At 56.1% G+C, this 13,773-nt stretch overlaps 2 protein-coding genes across 3 annotated transcripts in view; one reads left to right on the forward strand and one right to left on the reverse strand.

Moving 5' to 3' along the window:
* The first annotated feature begins 7,745 nt into the window (after window positions 1-7,745).
* On the forward strand, window positions 7,746-12,044 carry GBA1 (glucosylceramidase beta 1). 2 transcript variants are annotated; one of them, XM_025858819.2, is made up of 11 exons: window positions 7,746-7,929; window positions 8,262-8,349; window positions 8,599-8,790; window positions 8,913-9,059; window positions 9,363-9,496; window positions 9,712-9,884; window positions 10,117-10,354; window positions 10,673-10,897; window positions 11,250-11,413; window positions 11,670-11,786; window positions 11,895-12,044. In XM_025858819.2, exons 1-11 carry the CDS (start codon window positions 7,903-7,905, stop codon window positions 11,998-12,000), a joined length of 1,611 nt encoding a protein of 536 aa, XP_025714604.1. In that variant the 5' UTR covers window positions 7,746-7,902; the 3' UTR covers window positions 12,001-12,044. The 2 variants fall into 2 exon arrangements, with proteins under 2 accessions (XP_025714604.1, XP_025714606.1); XM_025858821.2 differs by having other exon boundaries at window positions 8,331-8,349.
* Window positions 12,045-12,379: 335 nt separating this feature from the next.
* The window catches only part of MTX1 (metaxin 1), a 5,211-nt gene continuing 3,817 nt past the window's right edge, over window positions 12,380-13,773 (reverse strand). Inside the window, 4 exon segments of the mRNA XM_073888704.1 lie at window positions 12,380-12,724; window positions 12,827-12,981; window positions 13,397-13,473; window positions 13,600-13,773. The exon segment at window positions 13,600-13,773 is cut by the window's right edge and continues 1 nt beyond it. Of these exon segments, the coding sequence (XP_073744805.1) occupies window positions 12,510-12,724; window positions 12,827-12,981; window positions 13,397-13,473; window positions 13,600-13,773 (621 nt within the window). The 3' untranslated portion in view covers window positions 12,380-12,509.

The following is a 13,773-nucleotide window of genomic DNA, read 5'->3' on the forward strand; positions in this document are numbered from 1 at the left end:
GGTGGGGCGGGGCCGGGGAATAGGGCGGGGTGGGGCGGGGCCGGGGATGGGGCGGGGCACCAGGATGCACTGGTCCCTACCCTCGTGGCTTACCCACCGACAAAGCAAGCACTGGTAGGGGTCATTACAGCCGTGGCAAACTACACAAGCCTTGTAGGGCTGTGAGCTTGTGTTAGCAGCATTAGCGTGAAGGGGTCTGACTGGAGGAGAGGAGTGTTGCATATGCCGAAGGAAGACAGAGTCTACAGAAGGGACGGAGAACGAGGGGAGGAGGCTGGTTTCCCTGTCTTGCAGCTGCCCCTCACAGTCTGATTTCTACACAGCAGCCAAAGTGATATTTTGAAAATATAAATCTAATCTTGGCACTTCCCTGTACCAAACTCTCCAGTGAATTTCCATCTTAGAACAAAATTTAGACTCATTACTGTGGTCACCAAGGCCCAGAGACTCTGGCAACCAACCTTTTCCTCCAAACTCCTTACTCGCCCCCTCTCTCCAGCACGCTCTACCCTTTATTGTGCTTCGTAATTCTCATGGCCGCCTGAAATTATCTGTTTTTTGTCTGTCTTCCATCCCCGCTCGAATATAAGCTCCCCAGGGCCAGAGACTTTATAATCCTATTCATTGCTGTATCCCCAGGACCTAGTGGCACATAGCAGATGTTCCATCATTATTTGTTGGGGGGTGAATTGCGGAGCACAGAGCAAGGATGCCTAACCCAGTCAGAGGTGTCAGGAAGATGATTCTGATGGCACTAACATGAAGTTTCAGGCCTCAATGATGAAAAGGAGTAGTTTTTCTTTTTTCTTTTTTCCAAGAGAGGAGAAGAAGAAAATACTCATGGCCAAAGGGAGAATAGAGGTGAGATGAAATATAGCCTGTTGGAGGAACGTGGTTGGAGCATAAGGTGCAAATGGACAGGTGAGAAATGAAGGTGGGACAAGCGGCCAGGTTCCATAACCTTAAGGGCAGTGTGGAGCCACTGAAGGATCCTAGGAGAGAGAGAGTGGATGCTTCAGAGTTTGTATTTCAGTTAGAACATCCAGTTTTGGGGGAACGGATTGGAAGAGAAAATTGGAGGTTAGGAGACCAAGAGAGAGATGTTTCAGTAGTTTAGAGAAGAAATAATGGGGATAAGGGTACAGAGGGAGAGGAGAGAGTCAAGGATGAGCCCCGGGTTCTGGGAGGAAGGGGTTGCATTCATAAGGAAAGATTGGCTGTTGTTCTGAGAGAACTTTTGGATAGCCCGGAGGGCACAGGTACTTGAGATTGTCCTGGGCCTTACTGAGAATGCTGTAGGTATTGTTGAAGAGTTGGTTAATCAAACTGACTTTATTGTAATCATTTTGCAGTATATACATGTATCAAAGCATCCCACAGTCACCCTGAACTCACACATGGTGGTGTGTCAGTTATATCTCAAGAAGCCTGGTGGCAAAGGGGCTGGTTAATCAGATGAATCCAAGGATGAAACCACATCCTAGTGAGTAGGGGCAGAACGGGTCTCGCTGCAGAGAGAGGTGATTTTTGTTGTCAGTGATCAGAAGGCGTGGTGTGTCTTCAGATCAGAAGCCAGAGCTGACTGGTAAGGTTTGACCATTCCTTCATCTAGAAAGAACTTTCTGAGCTCCTGCTCTGCGGTGCAAGAATGAGAAAGTGCCCCTCGGGCTTGACGGTGCTGGTGGCCTGGGGCTGTGAAGGGGTCCCCTCCCTGGGGAGCTGGTCTGAGGCCTCAAGGGCAAGGAGCCTACGGCATGCTGCCTGGCATCTCCAGCGCTGGAGCTTGCATGCGAGCCAAGCCCGCCGCCCCGCGCAGGCCTCGCGACGTGGGATCAGAGCTGCCGCGCGGGGGCACCAACTATTTTTGTACTTCGGCTTCTATTTCGTTCCCAGCTGCCCTCGCTGGAGTTCGGCGGAGTCTCTTAAAAGTGCTGTGCAGAGAGGACGGAGGGGTGCATCTGTGCACCTCGGGCGCCCCTCGCGGCCGCCGCCGGCGGGCCGCCCTAGGGCACTGGTCCTCAGCCGCCCCCTAGGGGCCGTTCTGAAAACTGATGTCTTTCGTGGGGACCACCATCAGGAGGCAGTCTGAGGACTTGGAGGCGCGCTGGCAGGAAAGGCGCGTTACTGTCCCGCACGAGGAAAAACCGTCTCTCATTCCGCTTGACTTTGGAATGTTCTGCTCAACCACACATTCAAAGTAAAAATCAAACTTAAGCCTTTAAATTTAAGCAGGACTTTATCATATAATAATAAAGGGAAGGGTTTTGTGTGTGTGTGTGTGTGTGTGTGTGTGTGTGTTTTAAGATTTTATTTATTTATTTGACAGAGAGAGACACAGCGAGAGAGGGAACACAAGCAGGGGGAGTGGGAGAGGGAGAAGCAGGCTTCCCGCGGAGCAGGGAGCCCGATGTGGGGCTCGACCAGGACCCGAACCGAAGGCAGACGCCTAACGGCTGAGCCACCCAGGCGCCCCAATAAAGGGAAGTTTTACATAAAGTTTTTTTGTTTTGTTTTGTTTTTTTGGAGGGGAAAGCCCAATAATTTAGGAGAAGATCATTATGGAGAAGGAAGCGTAAAGACAGTCCGTCATCCTGAAATTATTGTATCTGTGTCCTCAGTGATTTAGAGCACCTCCAGCTGTGTAAACCTGTGGTTGAAAAGAATTTCCGTGTACTAATGCGGTCCTTGCAAAAGCAAGGAACCAACTACAAAAACGCAATACACTTCTTACTAGCCTAACTGAGCTGTAATTTGCATACTATAAAAGTTCCTCCTTTTTTTTTAAGATTTTATTTGGGGCGCCTGGGTGCCTCAGTCGTTAAGCGTCTGCCTTCGGCTCAGGTCATGGTCCCAGGGTCCTGGGATCGAGCCCCACATTGGGCTCCCTGCTCCACAAGAAGCCTGCTTCTCCCTCTCCCACTCCCCCTGCTTGTGTTCTTGCTCTCGCTGTGTCTCTCTCTGTCAAATAAATAAATAAAATCTTTGTATCTGACAGAGAGAAGAGAGCACAAGCAGGGGGAGGTGCAGATTGCAGACTGAGCAGGGACCCCGATGCGGGGCTCGATGCGGGGCTTGATGCGGGGCTCGATGCGGGGCTCGATCCCAGGACCCTGGGACCATGACCTGAGCCGAAGGCAGATGCTTAACCACTGAGCCACCCCAGGCATCCCCTTCTTTTTTTTTTTTAAGATTTTATTTTTAAGTAATCTCGGCACCCAACGTGGGGTCCAAACTTACAGCCCCGACATCGAGAGTTGCACGCTCCACCAGCTGAGCCAGCCAGGCGCCACCTTAAACATTTTGATTTATCATATATTTTATATTTTTGTAGCACAATGATAATTACATATTGTGAAAATGACATATATTACATAAATTATTTATTAATTCATGGTCTGTTTTTGCTTCTATTAAATCCCAGTTTATTCCGTTTAGGTTAGTACAAGATCTGACTACATTATGTCTTCTAGATGACAGGGTGTAAACATTTACTTATTGAAAACATATTTTATGGGGCGCCTGGGTGGCTCAGTTGGTTGGGCGATTGCCTTCGGCTCAGGTCATGATCCTGGAGTCCCGGGATCGAGTCCCGCATCGGGCTCCCTGCTCAGCGGGGAGTCTGCTTCTCCCTCTGACCCTCTTCCCTCTCGTGCTCTCTATCTCTCATTCTCTCTCTCTCAAATAAATAAATAAAATTTTTAAAAGAAAAAAAAGAAAACATATTTTATAATAAAAATTTGTCCCATTATTCTTTCTTTTTATTCCAATTAAGGTAACTGTATTGATTCTTTTAAAGTATGTATATAAGTGAGTCCTCTTTTTTTTAAGATTTTATTTACTTATTTGAGAAAGAGAGAGAACGCAAGCAGGGGAAACTGCAGGCAGAGGGAGAAGCAGACTCCCCGCCAAGCAGGGAGCCCAATGAGGGCCTCGATGCGGGGCTCGATGCGGGGCTCGATGCGGGGCTCGATGCGGGGCTCGATGCGGGGCTCGATGCGGGGCTCGATCCCAGGAGGCTGGGATCATAACCTGAGATGAAGGCAGACGCTTAACGACTGAGCCACCCAGGCGCCCTTTAAGTAAGTCCTCTTATCTTTACATTCCTTTCAGCACAGGAACGAGTGTTAGGAAATACTTGTTATGGAGAGGAGTGCTCTGGCTTTTGGGCTGAGACCTCCCGGGATGGAGAGCCGAGCTGAGCTGCCCCTCCCAGCTGAGAGTCAGTCATCCTTGCCCCCCGGGGAATTCTCGAGGTGGGTTCACTGGGAAGCTGCAGGCCTTAAGCCCTGCCTTTGGAGAAAAGGATCCAGAGATGCTACCACGTAGCCAGCATTAGCAGCCAACACGGGCTTCAACTTGGGTGAGAAGAACACGCCGTGAACACAAGGGACGACTTAAAGCAGTGCGAGCACCACAGCTTTTGAAAATAACCAGCACCTAGCATAGCGTCTGGCACACGAGAGGTGCTCAGGAAATACGTGGTGTGTGTCGTGGGATTCTGGATATGAATCCAGTGTCTACCACGGAATGGCCACTGGACTTTGGGCAATTTAATTACCTTTCAGAGTCTTAGGTTCCTCATCTTTAAAATGGGGAAAACAGGGGCGCCTGGGTGGCTCAGTCCATTAAGTGTCTGACTTGGGATTTCGGCTCAGGTCGTGATTTCAGGGTCCTGGGGTCAAGCCCCACATCAGGCTCCGGGCTCAACATGGAGTCTGCTTGTTGTCCCAACTCCCCTTCTCTCTCTCTGTCTCTAAAATAAATAAGTAAATAAAATCCAAAAACTAAATAAATAAGATGGGGAAAATTGTAGTATCTGCCTTGTGAGAACAAAATGAGACGGCGAACATAAAGTAGCATAGAATAAGCACTCCGTAAATATTAGCTCTTATTATAACCAATTTGATTTATTTGTTCATTAATTAATTTTATTTTATTTTATTTTTTTAAGTAATCTCTACACCCATCATGGGGCTTGAACCCACGACCCCGAGATCAAGGGTCACACACTATACAGACTGAGCCAGCCAGGCATCCCTCCAACTTTATTTATTTATTTATTTTTAAAAGATTTTATTTATTTATTTGAGAGAGAGCACGAGAGGGAAGAGGGTCGGAGGGAGAAGCAGACTCCCCGCTGAGCAGGGAGCCCGATGCGGGACTCGATCCCGGGACTCCAGGATCACGACCTGAGCCGAAGGCAGTCGCTTAACCAACTGAGCCACCCAGGCGCCCCCTCCAACTTTATTTAAAAAATAAAATATAAAAGCCTCAAGAGCAAATCACATTGTGAGAGAAATCTGAAAGATGAGATGGTGTCTGTGCTGGAAAAATAATTTTTTAAGACTTTTATTTTTTTAAGCAATCTACATACACTCAGCATGGGGCTCAAACCCACAACCCTGAGATCAAGACTCACATTCTCCAGGGACGGGGCTGGCCAGCCGCCCCCATGCCGGAGAAGTTTACCTTCAAACTGAAGGGTAAGACAAGGAAACAGCAGACTTACAAGCTCTGCGCCGCCTGCCGCCTGCCGCCTGCCACAGGACAGGGCGGGGGGCTCTGTGGCTACGAGCCAGCCGGCGGGCAGGGCCAGATGCAGTCCGCACTCAACACATGCTGTGGAATGGATGAACCGGAGGGCCCCAAGGTGTCGGGTGTCGATGCCCGCCCCCCCCCCGCCCCGCCCCGAGAGCAAGGCCTCTGTAGGAGCAGCACTTCCCAGAGAAGCAGGAAGCTGAGTGGGGCAGGTGCTGACCTGCTGATGAGGATTCAGTTCAGTTCAAGACTTTGGCACCTGCCCACTCTGTGCCTGGCCATCTGCATAGACTGAGTAAGACATGCCTTCACGGAATTAAACACAGACCTCACCTGTTGCAATATTTGGTGCCAACCAGTGTACTAGACACACATTATCACGCTTAGAGCTCTCAACAATTCTGTGAGGTTGAGTTGCCACTCCCCCCCCCTTTTTTTTTTCCACAGCCTTGTGGGGAGGGGCTCAGATGCCCAGACCCTGTCCCGGGCACCTGTCCTCCCGGGCACCTGCCCGTGCTGCTTCTAAATAGACTCTAGAAACCCTCACGGACTCTACTCATCCTCCTCTGGGCCGAAGCCAACGCACCTTCTGCCCTGAGAGAGGGAGCTGGGTCGATGTCCTCCCGGCCGGGAAAGTAGGTCGGAGAAGGGCTACGAGCCGGGTTCTCCACACGCAAAGACTCACTGCTTCTTTGGGGGGGGGGGGTGCGAAACTACTCCCAAACAAGACTGAAAATGTGTTGGGAAAAACCACTGGAAGGCTCTCTGCCGCAAGAAGATCATGACCGTTTCTCTTGAACCACTTTAGCGCCGTCCCCCGCTACCACAAATTATGCAGTCGAGTTTCCCACATTTGGGGAAATTGCAGGGGTCGGCACATCAGGAGTGCAACGAATATGGCTTAGCGTGATGAAGACGTTGATTGAAGGTCAAACACCCAGTACGTGGCAGAGCTGGGACTCAGACCCGGCTTGTCTCCCTGAGACGAGGCTCAGTGTTCTAGGAACCTAGAAGAAAGAATCAATTTTGCCTGGACTGTGTCTGGAAAGACTTCACTGAAGTAATTAAACCGAAAAGACACCACAAAGAAGTGGTTCCTGAGCACCTACTAGGCTCCAGGCACTGTATTTATCTTACTGATCCAGGAGTGACCCTGGGGGTGGGGTGGGGTGGTATTGCCTCCATTTTATAGACGAACAGTTGGCGCCAAGAGCTACAGCTGGTCAGGTCCTAGCTGTGCGTGTCCCTCCTGCTAAATCGTAGGCACTGTGGTCCAGGAGCCATCATCATGGACAGCCCCCTTCTCACATCCACTGAGGATACAGCTGTGTACACTTTCCAGTTTCTGAAACTCACAACCTCCTTGTTCTTCGGGAAAGGAAGACCAGTTATGACAGTTCTCATCTGATGACAAAACATGTCCCAAGAGGCACGATGTTGTTGACTCCCTCCGTCCAGCTGTGCAGGCCCTCTGCCCAGGGCCCTTCCTCCCTGCTCTTCCACCCCTTCTCCTCCATGAAGCCTTCCTGGGTCACTCCCACCATGAACACCTGTTAGCTCATCTTTACCTGTAACTATCCGTGTACGCGTCCAACTTCCCTGCCTCTAGAGCTTCTGGAGGGCAAACTGTACCTTAGCCATCTGCCATTATTTATTTATTTGAGAGAGAGAATGAGATAGATAGAGAGAGAGAGAGAGAGAGAGAGCATGAGAGGGGGGAGGGTCAGAGGGAGAAGCTGACTTCCCGCTGAGCAGGGAGCCCGATGCGGGACTCGATCCGGGACTCCAGGATCATGACCTGAGCCGAAGGCGGTCGCTTAACCAACTGAGCCACCCAGGCGCCCCTTTAATTTATTTTTTAAGTAGGCTCCGTGCCCAACCTGGAGCTTGAACTCGCGACCCCGAGATCAAGAGTTGCACACTCTGCCGACGGAGCCAGCCAGGCGCCCCATCTTTATTAGGTATAACTTAAAATTTATTTCTCAAAAAAGCAGTGTGCCTGCTGTGGCTCCCATCCTCTGGGATTCAGGAGCCTCGGCCCAACCGTCCACTCAGATCTTTGATCTAGATTCTTCCTACAGTTGTCATCCACACAAGCCTTCCAGAGTTTCACGGGATGAATAATCGCCAACAGCCAGGAGGAAGCGAGCCGCCCTTTACAAGTATGGTTGCAGTTGCCTCACTTCCTGTGTCATGTGACTCGCCCATAGTCGTCACATGACCCACTCTCTTCTTCAGCCGGAATTAAACCTGCAGGGCTCATTCGGTGTCTAAAGCTGCCGCCGGCACCTGCATCCCTGCTTTGATTTAGTGGATCCTCTATCCTCTTCCGAGGCTTGAACCCTGCAGTCCCCTCACCTGGTGATGGAGCTTTCAAGTTCTCCCAGAGAGGTGAGTGGGCCCGGGCTCCCCGTCGGTCCGGTCACGCTGCTTCTGGAATCCTGGCCATCCGGACCCTGGAATTCAATGAATGACAGTCTCCTCCAGCCCAGGCCATCATGGCTCTTCGACGGAGGGGCCGATGGAGCGGGGGAGGGAGAGGCGGTGGGAAGAAGGGAGAGAAGGGTCCTGGTTGGGGTGGGCAGCACCCAGGTGTCTGTGGGCCTTGTTCTGTCCCTGTTAAAGGAGGGTGGGAGACTAGGCTCTGGGCACCCAGCCCACAGGAGAGCGGCTGGGGCGTGGAGAGGGGCTTGCCTTCTAGCCAGTCGTCATTCTGTTCTCAGGAATGTCTCCGGCCCCTGGGCAGGGTAGGCATCATGGCTGCTAGCCTCACGGGATTTCTTCTACTTCAGGCAATATCGTGGGCATCAGGTGAGCGAGTCACGGAGAGGGGAGGGAGCCCCCCGCCTCCCTCCGCCTGATGGTCCTTGGTCCCCTTCCGGCATACAGGAGCACCAGTGGGTGTGGAGTAAACCCTCTGAGCGACTGAGACCAAGCTCGGGTGGGAGCACAGCGAGAGGAGTTTTGAAATCCGTGTTCAGTGTGTCCTTCCGACCAGCGTGCCCCTTCTCCGTCCTCGTCCCGTAGCCCTAGCCTCTGCTTGTGCCCCTTCCCTCCCAGGTGTCCGGCCCTGCAGCCCTAAAAGCTTTGGCTACAGCTCAGTGGTCTGTGTCTGCAATGCCACGTACTGTGACTCTCTCGAGCCCCTGACCCTGCCTGCTCCCGGCACCTTCAGCCGGTATGAGAGCACGCGCAGCGGGCGCCGAATGGAGCAGAGCCTGGGGACCATCCGGGCCAACCGCACGGGCACAGGTGACCACGGCAACCCCGCCCCCAGGGCAGGCTGGAGTCCCCCCCGGAGCTGTCAGGCCAGTGACCACCACGACTTTCTTCCCTGCTCACTGAGACCCTTCGTTCCCTGTGCGTGTTCTCAGGGCTGCTGCTGACCCTGCGGCCAGGCCAGACGTTCCAGAAAGTGAAGGGCTTTGGAGGGGCCATGACAGATGCAGCTGCTCTCAACATCCTCGCCCTGTCACCCCCTACCCGGGATGTGCTACTCAAATCCTATTTCTCTGAAGAAGGTGAGAAGGGGTACAAGATGACAGTGTGACTGGCGCCCTGGCCTTTCTGTTGACCATGACTTCCACGCATCCCTGACACTGGGGTCCTCTCTCAGTGCCCAGTGAAGGAAGAGTGTCCCACCTACCTCTCACTGAGTGCGTAGGGATGCTGAGGCTCAGAGGCCTGGCTCCACAGGCCCCAGCCCAGGAGCCCAGGCTCCCTTTGGCCTGCCTTGGACATCATTTAGGACTGGCAGGGGGTAGGCCAGGTCCCACACTCTCCTGCTGACCCAGACCCTCTGTCTTGGCCTTGCCTTCCTGCAGGAATCGAGTACAACATCATCCGGGTCCCCATGGCCAGCTGTGACTTCTCCATCCGCACCTACACGTATGATGACACTCCTGACGACTTCCAGCTACACGGCTTCAGCCTCCCTGAGGAGGACGTCAAGCTCAAGGTGGGCACTCGGCCTGGCGGAGTCGATGCCTGCTGGGCGAGAAGCCTCAGGCCAGAGCAGTCTGCGGAGAGGTGCAGAGCCTGCCCCCGGCTCTGTTGTGTTCTGGGGTGGGGGGGGCAGGGCGGGGGCCGACGGCTAGGCCTGATGCACTGGTCGGGCCAGTCTGTCCATATTCCAGCTCTGGGTATCTCTCTCCTCACCTCCACTGTCTCCAGATACCCCTGATTCACCAAGCCCTGAAGCTGGCCCGGCGCCCCGTGTCACTGTTCGCCAGTCCCTGGACGTCACCCACATGGATGAAGACCAACGGGGCCGTGAATGGGAAGGGGTCACTCAAGGGTCGGCCCGGGGATCTCTACCACCAGACCTGGGCCAGATACTTTGTGAAGTAAGGGAGCTGCAAGGCCATGGGGTCTGGACCAGCTCCCCTCTTGGACACCCTCGTCTCTGCCCCACCCCTGGACCTGGGTCACCCCCAGATTGGACTCCTCAGACCGCCTTTCTACCTTCTGGGCCTTTCAGACTTGGCCTGTCCGTTTCCCCCCTTGATGGGCCTCCTGTTTCCCAGGGTCTTGGTCCCCTTTCTTGGCTGGGCTCACTCACACCCTTTGCCCTGCCAGGTTCCTGGATGCCTATGCAGAGCACAAGTTACAGTTCTGGGCAGTGACGGCGGAGAACGAGCCCTCTGCAGGGCTGCTCAGTGGGTACCCCTTCCAATGCCTGGGCTTCACCCCCGAACACCAGCGAGACTTCATCGCCCGGGACCTGGGTCCTGCCCTTGCCAACAGTACGCACCGCGACATCCGTCTGCTCATCCTGGATGACCAACGCTTGCTGCTGCCTCACTGGGCCCAGGTGGTAAGGCCCAGGGCCTCCAGGAGTATCCCGGTGACCCCCAAACCGAGCATCCAAGTGGCTAGCGCCCAGAGTGTCTTCCCTGCCCCAACTCTGGGTTCCTAGAATTCCCTGGCCTGGAGCCAGGTGCCCAGGTGGCTCCCCTGGGGTGCTGACCTCTGGATCTCCAGGGCCCCAGGGGTCCCCAGGGTTGTCACCTGGAACCCTCTAGTTGCCTGCACCCCACTGCCCATTTCTCAGGTCCCGGTGCTACTTCCAGAACCTTCCACGCAGGGCCCAGGTTCAGTGGCCCCTGTCCCCTCTTTGCCCTTCCCGGTAAAGGTGCTGGCGGACCCGGATGCAGCTAAGTATGTCCATGGCATTGCTGTACACTGGTACCTGGACTTTCTGGCTCCAGCCAAAGCCACCCTGGGGGAGACACACCGCCTGTTCCCCAACACCATGCTCTTTGCCTCCGAAGCCTGTGTGGGCTCCAAGTTCTGGGAGCAGAGTGTGCGCCTAGGCTCCTGGGACCGAGGGGTGCAATACAGCCACAGCGTCATCACGGTGAGGCCCCGGGCCCCCCGCCAAGCACCACCGCAGCCCCTCCTGGTCTCACCAAGGGAAGGCCTCTTCATCAACCGTCCCTTGCCGACTTGCTCTTTGGGGCAAATTTTGGGATCTCGTGATTCCCTATCACGCCTTCCCTCCTGGATGGGCACGCCCCATCTGCCTCAGTTTCTCAGCTTCTCTTCTGATGCCTCCGTCCTCACCCCCCCCCCCCCCGCTGAGTACCGAGGGTGTAGAGCACCCATCACAGGGTGGGGCACCCCGTCACCTGTCTTCCTCACACAACCCTTAACGACATTGTCTGGGGACCCCGTGTGGAGCCTTTGTTTCTGCTCCGCTCCCAACCCAGAACCTCCTCTACCATGTGGCCGGCTGGACCGACTGGAACCTCGCCCTGAACCTGGAAGGGGGGCCCAACTGGGTGCGCAACTTTGTGGACAGCCCCATCATTGTCGACATCACCAAAGACACGTTTTACAAACAGCCCATGTTCTATCACCTCGGCCACTTCAGGTGAGTGGAGGGTGGGCCGCCTGGCATCTCCTGCACGGGCCCACAGCGCCCCCCATGGGGGTGGGCACTGGGGGAAGGCACCGTGGTCCCCCCCCCCACCCCGGCAGGAAGTGAGCAGGTGGCGTCAGCCGACGATGGGGATGGGAAGTGAGGGCGCAGCTTTGGCTGGGGCTCTGGGGGTGGGCAGGGGGAGTGACTTGTCAGATGAGCGAGAAGGGAGCAGGCCCCGGCCTGAGCACGTGTGCTCCCACCTCAGCAAGTTCATTCCGGAGGGCTCCCAGAGAGTGGGGCTGCTGGCCAGCACGAAGAGCGGCTTGGACGCCGTGGCCCTGACACGTCCCGACGGCTCTGCGGTCGTGGTGGTGCTGAACCGGTGAGAGCGGCAGGGCCAGGGGTTGGGGGGGGCTGGAGAGTGGGGGCCGGACGGCAGCCTCGGCAGGCTGAGTGCTCAGCTTCTCGTCCCCCCCCGCCCCTTCGCCAGCTCCCCCAAGGACGTGCCTCTCACCATCGAGGACCCTGGCGTGGGCTTCGTGGAGACGCTGTCCCCGGGCTACTCCATCCACACCTACCTGTGGCGCCGCCAATGACGGCCTGGGCTCGGCGTGGGCATTAAAGGGACAGAGTCGGCTCACATGCTGTGTGTGGCTGAGGAGGCTCTAGGAGGGCCGGGGTGAGCATAGGTGACGTAAGCCCGGGAGCAGTGGTTCGGGTGACTCACTCTCCCCCTGGCTGGTGCCGGGGGCTGGAGGCCCCTCGGGAGAGGACAGGGCAGCCCCAGCGGCCCCACCCCCGTGCTGTGTGCCGGCTCCGTGGAAACTGGGCTGGGGCCCAGGGTGAGCTCACTGTCTGGCCAAACACAAGCTGGGGGTGGGGGGCGGCCGAGGGAAGGAGGACATGAGGGCCCCACACGGCCCCCTGCACAGCGGCCAGGAAGGATGGTGGCCCCTTAAGGAAGAGAGTGTCTGATTCCAGTCAGCGTGGACAGGTTTATTACGGGAATGGCACCCCACTTCCAGCCGTACTGGCAATGGGGAAACACGGGGGCCTCTGGAATGTACGACAGTAGAAAAATCAGTCCTGGGGGCGTGAGGACAAGTCACTCCTCTTCATCCTCCTCAGCCATGCTCAGGGACCGCGTACCCGGGGCCCGAGCAGGCGTTGCCCGTTGGATAGAGACAATGCCACTGAGCAGGGCGTAGCCCACCATGGCTGCCAGGCCCGCCAGCACGGAGAGGATCTGGTTCCGGCGCCGGTACGGTTCCTCCTCAGTCTCCGGGCCCACTGGCGTCTGGCGTGGGGGTGGCACCTCAGCTGAGGAACAAGGAAGGAAGGCGGGGGTGGGGGGCTACTTCCTGGACTCCCGCCCACTTTCCCCAGGGCTGGTGCCCACCCCTTCCCCCGTCTGCCCCTTACCTCCATCCCAGGGGAAGTAGAGGCTGAGGATGTGTGTGCAGTAGGCGCAGAGGTTCTGCAGCCCCCGCAGGTGGGCCTGCAGCTTCCCGCTGGGCAGCTTGGCCTGCAGCAGCAGGGCCAAGTAGCCGAAGACAAAGGCGTCCAGGGAGGCGGGGCTGGAGCAGAGAGAGAGGGCACGAGGAGACTGTGTGGCAGAAGGGGTGGGGAAAGGGTGGGAGGAAGAGCAGGCCCTGGGAGGTGGGCTCTGGCAGCAGAGGGCCCCCAGGGGAGGAGAGGACACCCGGTTCTGGACCTGGCATGGGGAGGGCTCCCCAGGCGGCGCCAGCCTGGCCCTGAATGGCACTCTATCCTGGGGCTGCATAAAGGGCACATTGAGCACCCCACAGCCCTGCAGGCCCCCCCCTCCGAGCCTGGCAGCCCTCCCACCTCACACACAGCCCCACTGTCATCAGGCCCAGTGTCTGTCCCAAGGACCGCTCGTCTGGTGCCTGAGCCACCCCAGTCCCTGCAGCTACACATGAACCCCATCGTCTCCCCAACCACCTATCTTTCCCCTGGAGACAGACTCACGCATCTCCAAAGAAGAACTTCTGAGAGCCCAGGCGCTGGGAGAGCAGGGTCAGGCACTCCCGAGCCTCTTGGTACAGCTGTAGGGAGGACACGAGGCAGGCTCGCGGCTGCAGGAACAGAGCCACCTCCGGCCTGGGCAGCCCCCTTCCTGACCATCGTCCTTGGGGCTCCTCTCCTACAGCAGCCCCCCGCCCCAGAGGTACCTCCTTCTCCAGCTCTTCCTCATTCCCAGGCCCGTGCTTTCCGCCCAGCAGCTGCAGCCGCTCCATGAACTGCCGCTGCATGCGGCCGGGAAGGAAGAAGTTCAGGGGAAAGGGCATGGCCTCCGCATACCACTTCCGGGTCACTTCCACATAGTTCTTGGTGTCCACCCAAAA

This window comes from Callorhinus ursinus, unplaced genomic scaffold (assembly GCF_003265705.2).
Source record: "Callorhinus ursinus isolate GAN/ISIS: 27379988/994484 unplaced genomic scaffold, GSC_fseal_2.0 scaffold92, whole genome shotgun sequence".
NCBI lineage: Eukaryota > Metazoa > Chordata > Mammalia > Carnivora > Otariidae > Callorhinus > Callorhinus ursinus.